Source organism: Typha angustifolia, chromosome 13, assembly GCF_048772165.1.
Source record: "Typha angustifolia cultivar Huaian chromosome 13, ASM4877216v1, whole genome shotgun sequence".
Lineage (NCBI taxonomy): Eukaryota > Viridiplantae > Streptophyta > Magnoliopsida > Poales > Typhaceae > Typha > Typha angustifolia.
The window spans coordinates 13,916,448-13,937,368 of record NC_133251.1 but is presented as its reverse complement, the minus strand read 5'-3'; the positions used below and the strand labels follow the sequence as shown (position 1 = coordinate 13,937,368).

The window sequence follows — 20,921 nt, the reverse complement described above, 5'->3', positions numbered from 1 at the left end:
CAAATAAAGTTGATCATTGTTAAGATTCGATCTTGACTGCCACCAACCTCACTAGATCACATATATATATATATATATATGAGAGTAAGTTCAGAAGTTGTTTTCTTTCTTCTAATAGTTAGTCTTAAGAATAGTTAGGAGTTTCAATTTCAGCTTTGGTTTTAACTTAGTTAAAAAATATAAAACAGTTAATTTCGGTTCTAATTTTATTGTATCGGCTTCGAATTTCTTTTAATAAGTTGTCTTATTTATCTTAATTTAAATAGTATTTAAGCTAGAGATTGATATTGAGTTAGGTATAAGTTGGATTCTAAATCAAATCTATTAGGGTTGTTGTTTCAATTGGATGCTGATTCGAAAAAGAAAAACTCAGTGCAGTGGCATGCCATTTTTAGAGTTGCATCTAGCTACCATTCCTTTCTGACGTCCATTTTAGTGTGAATCTTCTTATATTTCAATTCATGCACATCTAATATTCTCGTTGTAGACACCATAGTTAGTAAACTAGAATCAAATATATTCACTACTACTCTTGATTCTTTCTGTCTCACAAGCAACTTGGATATCTATACTTATATATTAGATTTGGTGGCAATTACCATATCTTGTAAAGGAAACTTGGGATGGGGATTGCAAGAGAAACCACAACAGGATTTAATTAAACACCCACCCCCACACTACTACTAAATTGGGATTCCATGACGCAGTTAGCAACTAGGGAATGGCATATATACACACACAACTTTGCCTGCCGAAAGTTTATTCATCTTTGTCCAACTAATAGTTAGTTGTATATGCCTCTAACTAATGTCAACCAAGTGAACCAATCAATTTGTTAGAGAGACAAAGAGTGAGGAAATTAATTGCCAATTATTCTAAAGCTTAAGCTGTTAGCAAGCAAGTGATGATATATAGGTCTTTATACTCTTACAACTCTCCTGGCTTATAGGCTTGAAACATACTTTTAGGCCTAATAAGTAGTTTTATTTATATATTTTTAAAATAACAGATAGGCATGATATATAAGTTGTTAGAGAATCTCAACAAAGACTACGTGTAGAACTCAATCTCATTATTATTATTATTATTATCATCTTATTTTCAGGCAGAGGAGAGACTCCTCAAATGTTTGCCAACCTTTTCACTACTTTAGCAGTACAGCCATTAATCCAGACCCTCAAAATGCCTTATTCTAGAGGAAGCCAGATTCCTTCTTATGTTCTGGAATACATGGATGGCTGAATCCCTCCTCAACTAGAAGAATCCTTACATGAGAGGATGCAACTCCCGAGTATCATGCGATTCAAAGTGGATTGAGCGAGAGAATATAAACCAATGGAGAGAATCTCATCAGGTAGTTGGATTCTATAAAAAAAAAAAAGAAAAAAACTCAACCACTAACTACACCTCTAGCTAGAGAGTGGAATATCTACTAACTATACGTTAGTCATGAGCTCATCCCAAGTTGCACCATGTCGGAAATTACGTCGTCTTCCTGAAGTCATCATGCATGCAATCCAATAAGAAGATCCAGTGGACAAATTGGATTCCACATTGGCTAGGTCTAGATCTATAGATTCTACGTCGGAGTGCAGTGCGATAGCGAATCGCCATGGCCCCCATCTCCAAAGATGTCTCAGTGCATGGTTCATGCAAGGTCGACAGCATGAATACCATGCCGGTTACTTGTGTTAATATAATGGAAGATTGAGCAACAGCAGGCCTAATGTGGTTGATGACTGGGATATGTAATTGGATGCTGTCACTTGCTGATTAGTAGCCTATGGATTAATTAATTAAGTTTGCTACTATTTGCTAATCATAGGTTGCTGTTAAGGGAGATATTTTCTATGACTCTTAGTCTTTTAACAGCATGAGTAGTAGTAATTGATGGATTGTGATGCAGGGAAGAGTGCAGTAAAGTTGGATGGCATGCAAGTTGACGTGTAACTTTGTCTCCATGATGTTGCCTTAATCCCTAAACAAGGGAAAGTAAGATACAATTAATTCTCTGTCATGTGATTCCTGATATCACTACCTTCTTCCTTTACCCAAATGCCATTTTGTATCTTTTACTTCCAATATGATAGAGAAGAACAAAGCTCAACAATGCCGATGTGTCGCCGCCTTATTGGATTGTTGGCTAATTAAATTTTAGGAAATCTCAAAATGGGTGGATGAGTTGGGAGGTTTACAGTTGATTAGTAGTAATTAAGTGGCGCTCTGTTTCACAAATAGTTGAATTATAGCTTAGCATTAATACAGTAATGTGATATCCTTATCTTTCTCCGAAGAATTGTGAGAGTAATAACTATTCAATATGTGCAGTTTTGGAATCCAAGTAGACTAAGTAAACTAAAGTCAATCTCTATGATCTGGATAATGGATTCATTGTACTAGCAGCAGCACTGAAATTTATACTTTAATAGTGCTGAATAAGATGATTCCTGGGAATAAAATTCTGGAGAATATTTACTGAAAACAACACCAACCTTGCAAAAATATAAAAAAAGAAAAGAAAAGAAAAAAGTATCAGCAATGTGTAAACCTACTCAGAGAACATTACTTGTGCAGATGTCATCACCATGCATCTTTAATTGCCAATATAGAGACAAGAAAGGAATATGAGTAGGCGTTTGGTTCCATCCCTGAAAGCAACTTGGATTCTTATGCTGATCTCAATGGCAGTATCTAACAATGGATGGGTGGTAGGAGAACCAAGCCATGGATCCAAGGAATACAATTCCTTATGCTTGAATCATGGCTAAAGTTGACTCAAATAGCTCAACAAGCATGAGGCTGCTTATGGGCATGGCAACTAATTCCTCCTTCTGTGTCAACTAGCACCACAAGGATGCCATGCTTACCTTTTCTTTTTTCTTTTTGGGTTCATCTTGTGTCAAGTGAATTGGATCTCATTTTGCTTAGCTGGTGGTGGAACAGACTCGAGCCAGCTTAATCAACTCCTTAAAAGCAAGACTTCTCTTTGGACAATATCAAATTATAAAGCACTTATTTAGGTCTTTTGAGCAAATTGAAATTACACTGGCTGCATATTAGCTTGTTAACTACAGCCGGATTAATAGCTCACGATCTAGCTCAATAATCTCTTAAAATTTAGTCTTGTAAGCTTTGGACTTGTTTCTACGGGCTTCTTTTTCTTAGAAAAAGAAAAATAAAATCTATAGCTAGATTATGGGTTCATTTTTTTTTTTTTTTTTTTTGGGTTGGGTGGGATCAGGTCATCATGATCTCTATTCCATTTTGATGAAAAATTCTTTGGGGATTATTGGACTAATCTGTGATTTTTGGGTCTCAGTTCTCTTTAAGTTTATGAAATTTTAATTTCATAAGCCTAAAATATATGGGCTCTAACTCTAATAGATAGCCCATCTGTTCTTTGCTACATATGTGGAATGTGATCAACTGCTTATCTGGTGGATTTAGCCTAATCACATTCTGAGCCCTAGATGGTTGGGCTCATCTAATTTGTATTCCACTCAATTCAAAATAACAAAGCCAAAATTACACATACATTCATACTGGTGCTTATTTTTACATAGACCTCTATTTTTTATGTGTTAACTTATCAACTAGTCTAATAATATAAATTGATATAAAACTATCTAATAACAATATTTGAACTCCAGAACTCGTCGTCACAAAAGTTTGCTTTAAGTTATTAAAAATAATAATATTTATATTTTAATAATATAAAATAAGACATTCAAATTATTTTTGCTGTTAATTATTCGTTTAATTTTTTATATAAAAAATATTATGTGAGTGATAAAATATTAAATGTTCTAAAAATCGCTTTCTATTATTTAGATAAAATGAAGACAAAAAGAAAATGTTGGTGACACGATCACCATTTTAGCACCTGCTTCTATGCAGGGAGGAGATATTATTAAATAATAGAGAGAGTCGAGAAAATCTATATAAAACTAAGGAATAGGTCATGAAATTTAGATTGTCTAAGTATAATTGAATAAATATTTAACCATCGATAACTGAGTGAATTTGACGTGCCGTGTTTGAACTTTCAAAGACGACGTGCCCGTGATGCATCCTTTGCAAGTTTACACATCTCTTTCCCTTGCACCAAATTTTAAAATGAGAATGAAATGGAGTAAAAGGTCAAATTTAGAAGTAAATCTAAGGCCCCCAGAATCCGACATCGACTAATATCCGATTCGGTAGTAAATCCCACATCCAGACAATAACGAAAGCAAACAAGAAAAAGAAAAGAAGGAAGCTTCCATTTCTTCCTCTCTTTGATATTTTCCGTAGCTCTTTCTCGACCTTCTCCTCTTTCTATGCTCTCTCAAATTTTGGAAGAAGAACACCCTCGCTTCATCTTCCCCTCCCCGTTGGTCTTTCTCCTGTTCATTTCCCTTTCCGATCATCTAAGCTTGCTGGGTCCTCCTCGAGTTCGATGGAGGAAGGACAGTCGTTGACCAATGGGTTCTACGAGGGGGAAAGGAAGGAAGAGAAGGGGAGGAGTCTGTGGAAGAGGGTCAGGTACCAGTTGGTGGAGTACCATTCTTTGCCAGGATATCTCAAGGATAACGAGTATATATTGGGTTACTATCGATCCGAATGGCCGCTGAAGCAGATCCTTCTCAGCATTTTCACCATCCATAACGAGACCCTCAATGTTTGGACGTACGAATCTCGGTTGCCCATTTGACCAAATTCGATTGCTATGCAGAATATTTTTCTTGTTAATTATTGGCTGCCTGCTGATTTAAACGATTGGATCTTTAGGGAAGTGTCCTTTTGTTGGTTTGTCATCTGGTTGTGTTTCTTTTATTGGGTTCGATTAGTTTCTTTGTATTTTTTTGCATGCGTGTTCTATTTGCTTGGCTTCCTGTTCATTTTGATTCAAAAGATTTGTTGAATTGTGATGAAACAGGGGAGGGGAAAGATATTGACACACACTATTGTTGGTGTGATCTGATATATAATGCTAACGACCATAGAATTGGGAAATCTTCCCAAGCATTGTTGGTTTCTAAATCTCAGAAGATTGAAAGATTGACTTGGCATGTCCAACCATGCAATGGAGCACTAAGGAGAGGTGACTCAATTCAGGTGGAGGAATTCTGAAAGAATACTTGGGTACATACATGGGTTCTTCGTTAGAGGGGGCATCATTAAGTTTATGTTAAATATAGCCAACCCAAGTCTCTCATCTTCTTGGTGCATATAACATGCCTAGCCATTCTTGTTGTGTAAAGGATTGGATGCTTAACCATTTGCTCCATTGTAATATTATGCACTTTAAGAGTGTGATGTTGTATTCGTCATGTCCTTGTTCTTGGTACTAACACCTTTTGGTTGATGGATCAGGCACTTGATTGGATTCTTTCTTTTCCTTGCTCTGACCATATACACTGCGATGAAGGTTCCAACAGTTGTAGATCTCCAGTCATTGCAGCATTTACCAGATGCGCTGAGAAAAGTTGATCTACAGAAGATTCAGGCAGAACTTTTGGCTTGCCTACCTTCTCTGCCTCATCCATCTGATTTACAAAGACTAAAAGATGAATTGAAGAGTTCATTGACTTCTATTGACATGCTCCCATCACACTGGCACATTTTAGAACTTCTATCAATATGTTTGCCGAAAAAGCTTACCCATGCTAATCAGACGGTAACCTTCTCTAATCTAAGATGGTACATCTGCTTTTACAAGATTTACCATAAACAGTTTAGGAAGGTCTCAATATCTTTGGCATGCAAAGTAAAGAAAAAGATCTAAATTTGGACAGAAATAAGTTTTGTCCTCGTAGATAGCACGAACAGTTGCTAAATTCTTTGAGTTAACATGTGAACAAAAATGATGGGTGTATCCTTGCGAAGAAATGCATAAACAGATTGATATTCTTGAGCATATTATATTCTTAGAAGATATTGATATCAGTAGGCATTTATCTCCTGCAAGCACCAGAGTTATATTTAGGCAAATGGCATGTAAATTACTTGCTTTAATGTGATTAACAGCTTGGCATGACAGTTTAAGATCATATTTTTTGTTGTCAGTTGTTTTGGACATCAAAACTAATTTTCCCATATGACCATCTGCAGTGGAGTATGAAAGAAGATGTGGCTAACTTGATAGCTCCACTTCTGTCAGGGCCAATACCGCGGTGGCCATTCTTCGCCTTCTTGGGTGGTGCCATGTTTTGCCTTCTTGCCAGCAGCACATGCCATCTTCTGTCCTGCCATTCTCGCCGCCTGGCATACATCATGCTTCGCCTTGACTATGCAGGCATTGTAGCCCTTATTGCCACCTCCTTCTATCCCCCAGTGTACTACTCCTTCATGTGCAATCCCTTCTTCTGCAACCTCTACCTCAGCTTTATTACAATCCTCGGAATAGCCACAATCTCTGCCTCGCTCTTTCCTGTTTTCCAGAAACCCGAGTTCCGCACAATGAGAGCAAGCCTCTTCTTCGGGATGGGTGTTTCCGGGGTTGTGCCGGTTCTCCATAAGCTGGTTCTCTTCTGGCATCGGCCGGAGGCACTGCACACGACTGGATATGAGATTCTAATGGGACTCCTCTACGGCATAGGAGCGTTAGTATATGCCACTCGAATCCCCGAAAGATGGATGCCTGGGAAGTTCGACATTGCTGGCCACAGTCACCAGCTCTTCCATGTGCTGGTTGTTGCTGGAGCTTACACACACTATCAGGCAGGTCTCTTGTACTTGAAGTGGAGAGATCTGGAAGGCTGCTAGAGTAGTTGTATGTCGCATAGTCTGCAAAGGTTTTTGTAAAACCATCCAACGAGTAGAATACTCGAAATGTACCCTTACAGCATAAATAAAAGGGCATTGTCAGTTTACAGTTCAAGATTCACATGAAATTTTGCTGTCTTTTTGTCTGCAATCAGCAAGAATTTAGCAGCTGGTTAATTCATTTATGCTCATGCAAGTGAACTGTCGTTACTCCTAAAATAATTTAAAAAAAAAACTTCTCGCTACTCCAAACTTGATCCGTAGATTCCAGATTTATTTACTTTTGTCGAGATGAAAGCTTCTCTAACCAACAATTAACCTTGGCCTTGACAAGTATTGTATTTGATCAGTTGGGAACTTATATTGAGTGACAGATTGTACTTGGCACATGATGGCAACTTGGAGTCATGCATTATTATGATATTATCCTCATTTATCTTGCTGTCGTGCTTGCATCTCCTTTTGACCGCAGTCACCAAACATGGTGGATTAGCATATTCAGGATTCTGGGGACAGGCAGAGGAAACAAAGAGTGGCAATCTTTCACAAGAAACAAAAACTAACTTATACTAAATAAACACCATAATTCACATTAAATGAGGAAAAAAATGGAAAAAAAAACTGATGAGATCTCTTAAGCAGAATAATTTGAGTCGTGTAATGGAATTTATATCTGGTTTTTCACTATACAAAGAAACAAAATTGTTACTGATACTGATAAATCTAGTAGAGGGCGGGCAATCTTCATATAACAGATTACCCGAAGCCTAGGTATGTCAAATCTCACACACATACTTTTGTACTGCATCTAGCCAAATCCAAGCAGTTTTGGTGCTAATTCAATCAGAGGCTCCAAAGCACTTGGAGCAAACTTCCTAGCAAAGAGGAAACAAATTGACGTGTTGTGGTTGTTGTAAGTGCACGAACGCCCATCCAGAATTCTCCTAAAAAATGGCTCGGTGACATCGACTCTCCCGAATGTCGCTGGATGAGGACCACCTCTTGACCAATCTACCCAAGTAACACTTCTGTTTGCCAGAAGATGCGGTGATTCAATGGTGAGCATTGTGGGAAAGTAATGCTCATCCACATAACATGCTGGTCTGCAGAACTGCTTGAATTTTGAGTAATAAATGGTGTCCTTAATTATAGCCAGAGCAAGTTTCCTGTTCACTTCAAACCACTGAGATCCTTTCCGCCATTGTGTGATGTTAACCTCAGGTGCCATGCTCAGGTTATACCGACCCCGTCCATAACGGCCCAAATCATCAAGTGCCCCAATAAAACTGTGCTTGGATCTCATCAAGTATCTGTAGGTAATGTTGAAAGGATATATAGGAATACAGGACTCTGACAGCAGAATGAACCGCTCATTGGAAACATCAAGCAATGCATTTGCTAGTAGACGTCTCTCAGCATCACACATGTTCATCTGACCCCACTCTGATACCTGCAGATCAGAAAACATACCCATAAGACAACTAGACTAGATGAAAAGGAGTGCAAATATGCATAAAACAAGCATTTCAAAATTTGATTTGCACAAAATATGGATGTGAATAGCTAAGCAGTCATGACAATTGATACAATAACATTGCCAGGTTGCATTTATCTTGCATTCGAGCTAAGCGCCTATAACTCAGATTATCAATGTTAAGCTGCGCAGCGCATTGTCCTCAAATTGGTTTATACCACGAATTTCCAAATAATGCAAGGTTCACATTTGAAATGTAATTTTTTTGTTATTCTTTTTCCGTGTAACTTGCTAGTCTTTCTTGGTGCTGAACATCAAAAATGCTATATATCAAGTTAGTTATGCCACCACTTTATAAACCTTTAGTATAAAGCATTGAAGGAACGTCAGTTGCACAAATGCAGTGTTTATAGAATTTCTGCTAGAAAGATCAGAAAGCAGTCGGTTTGTACATTTTAACAATAATCAGAGTAGACTATAAAATAAAATCAGAAAGACCTGTAAAGAAATTATTCATTTAATCATGACGCAATCTGATGCATATGATTTAGTTCAGAGGTTTGTTTATGCTCACGGCATTACAACTAGATATGGCTAAATCTATAAGTTTATGCTCATAGCATTGTGTGCATTATCGAAAGATACCACAGTAAAATGAAAAGAGCAATTTCAAAATGCATACAAGACTTCCTCTACCAGAATGCAAATATAAAAAATCTCTGCTTAGAACCAATAAGTAGTAATCCAGCACATACCTTACTGGGTATTTGCCTTCGGTAGAACACCGAATTTGAGGTGAAATTAGACTTAAAAGAAGGAAGGGCATGCACATAGATAGAGTAAAACCCCTTGTGCCCTTCGAAGTACTTCTCCCAGAGTGGCGAGAGCGGCAAAGGCCCTCTAGTTAAGAACATGAAGGCGACTTTAGGAATCCTCCTGAAAGGATACTTCTTTACCAGGGGAACGAACGACGCGCGCCATAAGAGCTCCTCATCGTTCATCGTGTGCATCAGGTTCGACGGCGGCCTGATCCAGCGATCGAGACTGTTCAATTCCTCCATGGAGGGCTGGAATGTAGAATGAGCTCGCAAGATGACATCTTGCACACCGACTCGCTGCGCGATGTAGATACTAAAGACCGAGAATCCAACACCCAGGACAAGGAATAGCAGCAGAATCTTCAGTATTACCAATGGGAAGACCCTAGGTTGGGTCCTCACAAATAAATCCTTGGCATCCTCCATTGATGAAACTCTAGATTGCATCCTTAGAGCACCCGAAAAAAGGGACCAAAATCAAATATTTTACCTTCTGGGTACTTCGATTCGGAAGGTGTTGCACCATTAAACACTCATCCAGACCGTGCCATGCACATTTTTAAGATCAGACGAAAGAAAATTGAGGATATCACCTTCCTGGTGTTCCAATTCTGAAGGCATCACTCCATTACAGAACCTTCCGAGCGCGTGCTGCATCGTTTGCGATCCGAAAACGACCACGGGCAGAAATTTCAACCTTCTGTTTGCTTATCACCGCAAAGGATCGCACTATTTCACAATGATCTCAAATGAAAGAAAAAGAAAAAAGCACACTATTTTGACACTTTTCTTTGCTCTCATGTGGGAGGACAATCGGGTACCTTTAGATCTGAAAATGGCATTCCCGAAGGCGAATCAGGTGTCGTGTTATACCCCAGAGAAGCGGAGATCCCACGAGAATAGCAAATCCTTGGAGCTGCTTTGTTTAGATCTTCGGAGGAGAGAGTAAAGCTAATGAGTACGGTTACTTGGTCGGCTCCTAGATCAGCAAGCCAGATGCTGGCACGCGGCAAAAACCCATTGGTATGGTCGGATTTCAAAACATTTTTTTCCCAAAAATAATTTGAAAAAATAATATTTAAATAAAAAATTCGTATGGGCCGGTGATGGGCCGAAACTCACGTGATGGGCCGAGATAATAATAGCCCACGGGCAATTACCCAAATTAAAGGAAAAATGGAATGACGGATAACCTGAAGAACAAGGCAATTTACGCATCGTTCGTTACACTCTTAACGCTCATTTGTTTATTTCATGGTTTGGAGAAGAGTTGTGTTTTTTCTTCTTCCCTTGCAACATTAGGATAGATGATCCTCTTCCTTAGTTTGAATAAGAAAACAAAGATAAAAGAATCATAATATTAGTTAAATATTAACTATAATATTAGTTATAAATATTTGATGATGTTTCACTATAAACTATGAATATAGGATCCCAAATCTATATAAGAATCTCTTATTTTTTTAACCAAATCGACACTTAATAGGATCTCTTTAATAATTACTACATTCTACGTGATCCCCGCAAAATGATTTGTGAAGCAGATCGATCGATATTAAATAATAGAAAATAGTGTTGAATACATTTGATCTCCACTTATGCTCAAAATTATTTTATTTATATACTTTAAAAAGTTTTAAATCAGACCTTGTACTTACGTTTAAAGTTAAAAATTGAATGGAGAGCTAAATTTTCTCTATTTTTAAATTTTTATAAATAAAAATATCTCTATGCGACGAGAGTTGTGAGCTTTTAAATATTTTAAGTCCATCAAATATTTTATCATATGTCTAATTAATCTTTAAAACTTAAATATAATACTAAACGAGTTATAAAATTACCAACGAGTTAGTGATTTTACGTAACTTTAAAAACCGCTAGGAAATTACCAATTCTTAGAAAATATAATTAATATATAAGTCACTTTCGATTCAATGAGTTTGAAATGTAATTTGCTGCATAGGATCGGGTCGTTGACTTATTAATTTGGTCAACTCCAATAGCCTCACTCTCTTCGCTACCTTCTAATTTTACTTACTCTTGCATGCGAATATTTTTGTTTTATTTCTTTCATTAAATCATAATTTTTTATTTATTAATGTGATACAAGCTTTTACAAATCTACTATCATTGATAAATCGCTTATGTGAAAGTGCTCTACTTTAAAGATTATATGTGACTGCTTACTTAGCAACGTCTATAGTAGGCTAGTGAATAATTTAAAGATTAGAGTAGAACTATGATGAATAAATTTGGAGAAAGAAGAGCAGATTAGTAAGGAGAACATATTTTAAGTGAAGTCGAAGTTTCCTGACCCCAATTATGAAATCTAGTTGACTCTATTTAGAGGATGACAAGCCCGGAGCGATGCCGATCCACTGTTCTATTCCATGTCTACCGCACTGCCTCGGTTTCTCGCGCCGAGATCTCGGCGTGCACGCTGCTAAGTTCAAGGTCAAATCGCCTTCACGTTTCCCTTTTTTCCTTCTATTCAAAAGTCGAACCACGCCACGTTAAGGTTACGCATCCGATCTCCCTAATCCTGGCCCAATCTTGAACCCTAAACTCCGTTCTCCTGAGCCAATCTAATTCCCCATCGTGAAACGCTCTCTCACCTTCTTCTCCTCCTTCTACCCCTCTCAACGTCTCTCTCTTTCTCGATTGCTCTTTCTTGATCTTCAACCTTGATCTCGATCTCGCCTTTGGAGATCGCAGATCCAGCTCCGTCATGGACAACGCCTACGCCAAATCCGTCTCCGAGGTAATTCCTCATACCTCTCCTTCTTGATTCGATCCAATGCGTCATCTCTGGGGTGGTCTTCTTGATCACCGGAGCCGGTAGGATTTCCGAGTCTAATTGGTGATCTCATTGGTAGGTTCTCGAAGCGTTCGGTGTAGATCCGATCAAGGGACTCACGGATTCCCAGGTATCCGTTGCGTTCGTCTTCTGTTCTTTCGTTTGGTCCTTCGATTCCTTGGAGATGATTCACTGACCTAGGATGCCGATTGGTTTGTTTCTATTAATAGGTGGTCGAACACGCAAAAATATTTGGCCAGAACGGTATGTTGTTGCTAATATGATTTATTTTGACCGTTAAATTATTTCCAGTACGCTATTTTTTTTTCTCAGATTTTAGCTCTATCGTCGTGATTATGTATCTAAAGATTCAATTGGTTAGGCACTTTCGCCGGAAGTGTACCAAATTTTTTCTTTCTCCTGTTGTTGGTGGGGAGTTGGTTGATTTAATGCTCTGAGATAAAAAAAATCTCAAATACCTTCTCTAACTACTCCCCAAAGACTAGCGACGAGAGCAATTAGCCTTGGACATTGGGTTTTCCCCTTCCTCAAGCTGAGAGAAGAGAGTTATTGTATTATAGAAGATGATGATGGGATTTACAGAAAGGGATCAATGGGTTTATAACATACCCACATGATAGCCACGTGATGACGTAAGGTGGAGAACAATGAACTGATACAGGATTATTTTGTAAAATTTCAGTCCCTAGTGCTGCTGATATGAGATTAAAATGCAAATGACTCTTCATCTTTCCAGCATCAGCTCTGAACATGACAATTGCCCACGTCTTAAGATCCTTGTCCTCTAGGATCTAAGGTAGGAAACTGCTCCCAAGTAGCTTCTGGCCGGAGTTCCTCCACTATATGAATTTGTGGAATGGCTCAATTACTCCGCTTCACCATCCTCCTAGCCAAGATCTTGTCAGGGTGGAGAAGCGATTCGCCGTCCGCGTCGACTATGGGCAAGGTAGTACCAGTAATGTGGTCAGACCCCAAATGTTGTTTGAGTTGGGACACATGAAAGACGGGTAAATCTTCGAGTTGACTGATAAGAGGAAGCGATATGTCACATTGCCAATTTTCTCGAGAATTTGATAGGGGCTATAGAACTTAGCAGTCAACTTGAGGTTTTGTCATACTTGAACTGAAGATTGGCGGTAAGGCTTCAAGTATACAATCCCTTACTTGGTACTGTCGCTTCATGCGGTTCTTATCAGCAAAATATTTCATCTTGGCTTGTGATTTTGCTAGTTCAGCATGAAGGAGTAGTATCATTTGATTTCTGTGATGTAGATATAATTCTACAGAAGCAAGATGGGAAGTGGGTTCCACCGAAAGAGCTAATTAGGGTGGAGGGTACCCATATAGAGCTTGAAAAATGAGTTAGATTAACGCTATTATGGTAATTGATGTTAAACCACCACTGGCGGCTAGAGATAATGAATTTGCCCACTGCCCACTTCTTTGGTGTGGAGCTAGTCATGCAACGGAGATAAGACTCCAAACAACTATTCACCTGCTCTATTTGCCCATCGAATTGTGGATGGAATGCGGTGTTGAAGTGCAACGAGATGCCCAATCTACTAAAAAGTTCTTTCCAAAAGGCACTAAGGAAAACTAAACCCCGGTCACTCACAATGGTGTTTGGCAAGCCATGTAACTTGTGAATGTGATCCAAGAAAAGAGTGGCCACTTATGCAACAATGTATGGGTAAGGAAGAGTAATAAAATGAGCATACTTGTTCAATCTGTCCACCACCATCAATATTATCTCTTTACTTTCAGATGTCAACAATCCTTTAATAAAATCCATTGAGATGTTAGCTCGTAGTTTTCTAGGAATTGAAAGTGATTGTAATAGGCCAAATAGGTGGGTATTCTTATATTTGTGCCGTTGACATACATTATGCTTAACATAAGTGAGAATATGTTGTTTTAAGTCCAGGCCAATTGAAATACTATTTAACCTTTTTGTATGTGGCTTGCAATCTTGAATATCCTCCGAAGGGTGAAACATGTAGAGCAAAAGTTATTATAAATCGTGCGTCCGTTCCCAATCAAGCTTGGATGCACAGGAGTCCACGCAGTTGGAGGAGAATATTCTCAAAACATTCTCCGTAGTTAGAAAATTATGAAACCAGTGGTGATCGTTCCGTATCTCCCTGATCTACGTTTTTGATATTCATGCCCTCTGTAGATTCTAACTGCACATGTGGCAAAAATATGCAATATTGCAGTAAAGATGGAGATGGCGGGTGATAGTGATGATGGTGAAGAAGGTGGTGATAATGGTGATGAATTTGGTGGCATGTAGTGTTGAAGGAATAAGGATGAGGAGGGAGAAGTTGGTCAAGATCCCAAGGAGGAGGGAGGACTCGACGGTATTAGAGGTAACTGGTGTGGAGATGACACGTGGCTAGGGCTTGAGCGATGAGAGAGAAGAGTTAGGGTAAAGAAAGAAGGGAAGACAATTCAATATTCATTCATAATCGCCCCTTAGGTTGCCATTCACATCTTAAGAGGCTAACCTAACAAGCCAAACTAACAAGTAGTAACCCTAGAAATATTGCATTTTCGCTGATCACGTTTGAACGGGGTCGAGCGTGTTCGAACGCACAATTTGCGTTCTCTGTTAATGCAAACATATGCAGGCGTTCGCAAGGGGCGTTCGAACACGATCTCTCCGCGTTCGAACACGACATTTAGAATCTTTATTTTTTGAAGAAAATAACTAAAACAAAATAAGAAATATGGCCCATAAGTTGTATCCATGTACGAGATAACTTAGTGTGGTCCGAAGTTTAGTATAAATTAGCCCAAAGTTTAGCCCAAAGTTTAGCACAAATTTTTGGTAATAACTCGTAAGACCCAAAATCCTCTAATATGTTTCAATGTAGTTGGAGGAGGCCAATCCAACATGCATTGTATCTTTGAAGGATCTGGAGCTACTTCTACACTTGGTCGGTTGCTATGACATACTTTGAGAGCTTAGCAAAGAGGGAATTTTTCTTTAGCATCTTCAAAACTTGTTCTAGATGGTCCGAGTGAGCTTGTAAAGAAAGGCTATAAATCAATATATCATTGAACAAACCAAGATAAACCTTCTCAGAAGAGGTTGAAACTTGAAAGAGGGTATTCATCAAGAATTGGAAGGTAGCTGGGGCGTTGCAAAGGGCAAATGACATCACCTTGAACTCATAATGACCAAATAGTTTCGAAATTTTGTTTTTTCAATATGAGATGAATTCAAATTTGATGGTAGCATGATCTCAAATTTAGCTTGGAAAACACCCTAGCTCCATGTAACTCATCTAGTAACTCGTCTATGACAAGGATTAGATAGTTATTTTTGATTGTGATATTCAACTTCCTATAATCTACACATAGCCTCCTAAGTATCATCTTTTTCCTTGACTAGAAGAATAGGTGAAGAGAAAGGGTTGTTCTTGGTTGTATTACTTCAAAATTCAGTATATCCTTTATTATGTTTTCAATCACAATGTTTTGAGCATAGGGGACCCTATAGGGCCTCAAATTGAGTGGAATAACCCCTGAGTGCAAGTGAATGTGATGATCTTATGCCTTGTGAGGTGGTGGGTGTTAGGGCTCCTAAAAAATATCAACATATCTAGCAACTCCTTGAAAATGGGTGGTACAACAGCTAAATTTTGTTTCAGAAGTAATAGAAAAGAGTTGACCAATATATACACAATGCCTAGGAATCAATTTCTGAAGTGAAGCGTTTGATATTAGTTGACAACTTGAATCAGATTAGTTTCATACAAGGGTAATTTGCTTTCCTTTCTTCTGAAATGTGAGTGAATTTTTCAAAATCAAAGAGAGTAGGACTATAGGTTTTCATCCAATCCACCCCCAAAACCATATCACAACCACTTAAGGTGTTAACCTTTACATTCGCTGAAAATACATGCCCTTGTATGGTCCATGACATATTTGAATAAGTTGAGGAGCTAATCAATCTTTGCCCATTAGTTATGGTGGTATAAAGGGGATGAGTACACTCTAAAATGCAATTACTATCTCGAATAGTATGAGAATTTGTGAAATTGTGTGTACTTCCACTATCCACCAATATGCAAAATTTTCTATTGTTTAGCGCCCCTTGAAGCCTAATGGTCTGAGGGGAGTCGTGGCCGGCCAAGGCATGTATAAATATTTCCATTGATGAATCAGGTGGTTCATCTGTACTAAGTAATTCTTTGGAAGTCTCCTCCTTTTTCTCTTGTGTGTCAGTTTCCAAATTAATCATATATAATTGCTACCGCACACTCCTATGCCCCTTTCTATAGACTTCATCAAAATTATAGCAAAGGTCTCTATCCATTCTAGACTTCATTTCAGTCGGAGTGAGCCTATGGATGGGAGGGAAATTGGAACTAGGCTTAGAGGAGCTACTGCTTGTTGTTGGGTAACAGTATAAGGAGTGAAAGTGATGCAGTGAGAGCTTGTCCAGTTGAAGTAGAATTCATAGTAGTGCTAGCAGTGAAGTTTGAATGGTTGTTGATAGTAGGAGAATGATAGTTGGTATTAAAGACCTAGGATATGAAGGTGGATTTGTACTTGGTACTCTCTTCATCCGAGCATTAGAATCTATGATAAATTTTTGCAGCTTAGCAACGAACACTGCTTGATGAAAGTTCTTTGGATGGAACTTGTGAATCATTGGCCAGATATCATCCCTTAGACCACTAGTGAAACTTTGGATAAAGTATTCTTCAGTGAAAAACATGTTCTTAATTAGCATTAGAGACTTTAACTCCTCAACTCTCTCTTGGTAAGTTGTAACAGGTGTTTTCTGTCTAAGCTTATTAAATTCTCCTATTACATTATTATATCCAAGTCATCAAATCGTAGATATAAGTCATCTTCAAAGCTAACTTATACCAGTTTGTTTTTGCCCTCTTGATAATCTTGAAACTAAGACTTTGCCTTGCCATTTAAAAACAAAAAGTAAGTTATTAAAAAACTAGAAAATAATATTTCTAAAAAATTTACAAATTAAAAATATATCCTTACGTAGACTAAAACAAAACAGGAAATAAAAAACAGTTTGCTGTTATATTACTATTAAAAATAAAATATCATTAAAAATATTAAAAAAATAGTATTAAAAAACTATAAAATAATATAAAAAGTATCTAGAAATTATTAGAAAAATAATATAGCATTACGTGGGCTTAAACAAAAAAGGAAAATAAAAAACAGTAATATTATATGAATATATAAAATAAAATATTATTAAAAAATATTTAAAAATAATATTAAAAATAGTTGATATGAAATATTATTAAAAAAATATTTGCAAGTTATTGAAATTATAGAAAAATATATATCATCACGTGGGTTAAAAAAAGAATAAAAAACAGTAATGTTATATTATTATTTAAAATAATTAACTATATTATTTTAGAAAAAAAAATGTAAGCCTATGTAGCAGTTTTTGCGGGTGTACATGCATAAGCCCGCAAACGGGGCTTACATGCATGCTAAGCCCGTTTGCAAGCTTACATGCATAAGCCTGCAAACAGGGCATACAAGCCCACAAATTAATATTTGTTATTGCTAAAATAATAGTAATTTAAATTTTATCATCAAAGTCAAAAGACATTTTCATCCATTAATTTTATATGTCATTTATTTCTCTCTTAAAGCAATATCTTTTTCACCTTTTCACATCAAATCAAAAGTAAGAGTTATACTTTAGCCTAGTTCACAACCAAACATCATATTTTTTTGAACAACCAAGGTATTTAAATTAAGACTATAAAATAGGGTTAGCTAATCTAGTTTGGAGTTTAGTCTCAAATCAAGGCCTAAAATTTTAGTCCCTAGTGTTACTATCAAGCTAAGCCGAGCTCGAGCTGTTGAAATCGGCTTAAAATTAATATCAAGCTAAGCCTAAACTGGAGACGGCTTGCTTAGGCTTTACTTGATAGGCTCAATTTAAAAGGGGTGAGAAAATCCTAATTCCCCAATCCCACATCCCTGCCTCATCCTCCTCCACCTTTGACACCTGTGCTCGTCCTTAAGCTACCATGGTGTCGCCTCATCCTCTTTCGTGAACACATCCACCTTCCTTTGTGGAAAAACAAAACGCGTCCTCACTTTCCTTCATGGACGCATCCGCCTAGGCAACATTCCTCGCCATGGCGGCAAGAAGCGTGCCCGTGCTCTACTGTCGTGATGGTGTTTGCAGTGGTCGCGTTCACAATAAGGCATCCAAACTCTGTTGCCGCTTGGAGATTCACGTTGTCGATCCTCACCCTTGCTCTCCCCACCACCTTAAGCCTCCCCTTTTCGGCCTCGAACACCTCCCTCGTCACCTTCGTCCCGCTCCTCATGATTAGGGCATCGTAGAGGACGATTTTGGAGCAGAGCAATGCAGGGGAGAGATTGTAGGTACAATCCACCGCGGCAAACTCGTGCAGCACGGCCAATCCCGCGTCACCAAACTTCTCATGATTAGGGCATCGTAGAGGACGATTTTGGAGCAGAGCAACGCAGGGGAGAGATTGTAGGTACAATCCACCGCGGCAAACTCGTGCAGCACGGCCAATCCCGCGTCACCAAACTTCTCTGAAATCAAGACTGTCGGCTTCTCTCCTTCCACTGTTGAGGCGGAGATCACTGAGAGTCTTGCGGTGGTGGAAAGGGAGGGTGAGGGATGAGGCTCCCGAACGGAATTGAGATCGCAAGGGTTCAGAGGAGATGAAGGAGGGATTTAGTGTATTATTTGGCACGAAGAGCTTTTGAAGACGCCATAAGAGAGAGGGAGATGAGAGAGAATAGGCTCATTTTAGGCTTATTGTAGCTTAAATAGGTTGTGGCTCGGCTTGGGCTTGATCTGACTCGGTTCAGCTTAATCCAGCTTGGCTTGAATGAAGCTTGTTAATAGGCTTATTTCAGGCTCGAGCTTGGCTTGGGCTTGGTTTGGCTCGGCTTGAGTTGAGTTAAGCCTAGCCTGAATCCAATTCTAAGGCTCGAAATTAATTTCGAGCCGAGCCTGAGTGATACGGGATCAAAATGCAAATGGCTCTTCTTCTTCGCAATGTTAGCTCTAAACATGACAGTTGAAGAATGGAGATTTTTCAAATTTCATATTTAGGAAGAAAGGAGATATCATTCATGTATATGCTCCTGAATTGTGAAATCAAGGATCTGAGTTAACAAAAAAGTGTACAAAGATTAGGATTACCCTGCATTAGATATGCTAGAGTTTATACAGTAGGAGTTACTTCAGATCAAGAATGTTGACTGTGATATTGACCATATTATCAACTGATATGATCTTTCAAATTATAAATAACATGGATTGCGTGACAAACACATTCAGGGAAAAGATATAATTTCACAAATACATAATTTGTAAGTTGTAACATTTTTAATACTAGCAAACCCCAAATTTGTAGTCTTCATTAAATCATTAACAAGAGTGCTAAAGAGACAACATAGTGTTTGCAATTCTTATTCATTTTTGTCAAGTTAACTAATCTGCCTCATCATATTTATGATGTTGAAACCAGTCTCATTGCATCTAACAATTACACTACTCAAACACCCTCTAAAATAAATTTCTAGGTATAACAATTTTGCAAGTCAAAATATTCTAGTTAGTTTTGCATGCATACTGATGTAATGACGCATTTGCTCTATATACCTAACCAATATAAAGTAGTTGAAATATTATTTTTGCAAAAGGAAAAATGCTTTGTGTCATTAATTAGGGGTGTAAACAAGCTGAGCTTGTGTGAGCTGGGCTAGCTCAGCTTGGCTCGAGAGATGAAAAAGCTCAACTCGTCTCGAGCTCGAGATTCGAGCTAGAAAAACTCGTCTCATCTCGTCTCCAGCTCGATGACACTCAAGCTCGGCTGTTGGGGTGAGGACGGTGATGGACGTCCACCACTAACTATTCGAATAAATACCCTGAAGCTGAGCCTGTGTTGTCTTCACACATATATATATACACATATATAATATTATACGAGCCTAATCAAGCCGATCTTGAGCGAGCCTGTGCTGTCTTGGCTTGACTCGATAATTTATTTGAGCCTAGTTTGTTAGCTTGGTTTGGATTATTTAGAGCTCGAGCAAGGCTCTTAATGAGCTGAGCTCACAAGCTTCACGAGCCCATAGGCTTTTTTGACGGCCCTATTAGTTCATGCGATTTTTTATAATTATATTTAATAAATTTCAAATGTTAGCTTGAAATGTTCTTACTATTTTATTATGTGAATCTTACTCATCCTTCTTTGTTGTTTTGCATGTCTTGCATGATCGGCAGTGTTACCACAAGAAGGAAGTAAGTTCTAATCTTTTGCATCTGAAATTTTATTTGTGGTATTGGATAACGCTGTTTCTTTTGTTTAGATGTCATTTTTTTTAGCATATTCTTATTTTATGGAATAGTTTTAGGTTGTTAATTGGGTGTAAACAAATAGTTTTGAAGCAGGCTTCTGTCTTAGCTGTTCAGTGGAGGGGACTTAAGATTAGCTGTTGCTGAAATAGTTAATAAATATTCTATTGTTCATCCATGAGAATAAGCATTTGTTAACTGCTAGCTGTTCAGCGGTGTGTGGTATCTCCAAATTTTCTTATTCTTCTAACATTGTTTACATGCTGCAAATCGTTTTCTCCTTTTCTACTCAATTGGTATGTGCTAAGTAATTAACCTTAGCCTCTATCATGTGCATTGGACTTATTTGAAGCCATCTAGATTCATGTTGGTCTTATCAACCGATAACAATCTACTAATAGTAATTTTTGATACAACTCTGTACAGGTACTCCCTTGTGGAAACTAATTTTGAAGCAATTTGATGATTTGCTTGTTAAAATCCTGATTGCTGCTGCTGTTGTTTCATTTCTCTTGGCTCTGATAAATGGTGAAACTGGCCTAACAGCATTTTTGGAATCATCTGTGAGTTACTCATCTTCTAAATGTTTGTTTAATGAGCATGATGACTGTCTTATCCTTGAGTTGCATGTCCAAGAATAGAATGTAGATTATAGCAACAAATACAGCATACAACAAATACAGCATTACAAATGATCTTTTTGCACATTTA

At 38.0% G+C, this 20,921-nt stretch overlaps 3 protein-coding genes across 7 annotated transcripts in view; 2 read left to right on the top strand and 1 right to left on the bottom strand.

Annotated features, from left to right (window-relative positions):
• Positions 1 to 4,245: 4,245 nt before the first annotated feature.
• LOC140774901 (heptahelical transmembrane protein ADIPOR3-like) lies at positions 4,246 to 6,868 on the top strand. Its single transcript, XM_073118085.1, has 3 exons — positions 4,246 to 4,668; positions 5,356 to 5,659; positions 6,094 to 6,868. The coding sequence occupies exons 1-3, from the start codon at positions 4,439 to 4,441 to the stop codon at positions 6,745 to 6,747; spliced, it is 1,188 nt and encodes a 395-aa protein (XP_072974186.1). The 5' UTR covers positions 4,246 to 4,438; the 3' UTR covers positions 6,748 to 6,868.
• A 502-nt stretch (positions 6,869 to 7,370) lies between these two features.
• Positions 7,371 to 9,991, bottom strand: LOC140775158 (glycosyltransferase BC10-like). Of its 3 annotated transcripts, none has more exons than XM_073118428.1 (3): positions 9,861 to 9,991; positions 8,977 to 9,739; positions 7,371 to 8,197 (listed from the first exon to the last, which is right to left on the bottom strand). In XM_073118428.1, exons 2-3 carry the CDS (start codon positions 9,484 to 9,486, stop codon positions 7,556 to 7,558), a joined length of 1,152 nt encoding a protein of 383 aa, XP_072974529.1. In that variant the 5' UTR covers positions 9,487 to 9,739; positions 9,861 to 9,991; the 3' UTR covers positions 7,371 to 7,555. The 3 variants fall into 3 exon arrangements, with proteins under 3 accessions (XP_072974529.1, XP_072974530.1, XP_072974528.1); XM_073118429.1 differs by having other exon boundaries at positions 8,977 to 9,746; positions 9,861 to 9,969; XM_073118427.1 differs by having other exon boundaries at positions 8,977 to 9,984.
• Positions 9,992 to 11,451: 1,460 nt separating this feature from the next.
• The window catches only part of LOC140773392 (calcium-transporting ATPase 3, endoplasmic reticulum-type), a 32,008-nt gene continuing 22,538 nt past the window's right edge, over positions 11,452 to 20,921 (top strand). Inside the window, exons 1-5 of one of the 3 annotated variants that reach the window (XR_012106457.1) lie at positions 11,452 to 11,800; positions 11,916 to 11,966; positions 12,067 to 12,100; positions 20,139 to 20,156; positions 20,637 to 20,773. Coding sequence is in view for 2 of the 3 variants with exons in the window: in XM_073115919.1 (XP_072972020.1) it covers positions 11,768 to 11,800; positions 11,916 to 11,966; positions 12,067 to 12,100; positions 20,139 to 20,156; positions 20,637 to 20,773 (273 nt within the window). In the remaining variant the exon portion in view is untranslated. The remainder of the gene's footprint in view (positions 11,801 to 11,915; positions 11,967 to 12,066; positions 12,101 to 20,138; positions 20,157 to 20,636; positions 20,774 to 20,921) is intronic. The other 2 variants (XM_073115919.1, XM_073115918.1) reach the window with 2 other exon arrangements.

Excerpts from the sequence above, each read along its gene's own strand:
- LOC140774901 (XM_073118085.1), top strand. The coding sequence starts at position 4,439 with ATGGAGGAAGGACAGTCGTTGACCAATGGGTTCTACGAGGGGGAAAGG. Across the intron at positions 4,669-5,355 it reads GAGACCCTCAATGTTTGGAC|GCACTTGATTGGATTCTTTC; the intron begins GTACGAATCTCG and ends TTGATGGATCAG. Across the intron at positions 5,660-6,093 it reads TTACCCATGCTAATCAGACG|TGGAGTATGAAAGAAGATGT; the intron begins GTAACCTTCTCT and ends GACCATCTGCAG.
- LOC140775158 (XM_073118428.1), bottom strand. The coding sequence starts at position 9,486 with ATGCAATCTAGAGTTTCATCAATGGAGGATGCCAAGGATTTATTTGTG. Across the intron at positions 8,198-8,976 it reads GAAGGCAAATACCCAGTAAG|GTATCAGAGTGGGGTCAGAT; the intron begins GTATGTGCTGGA and ends TCTGATCTGCAG.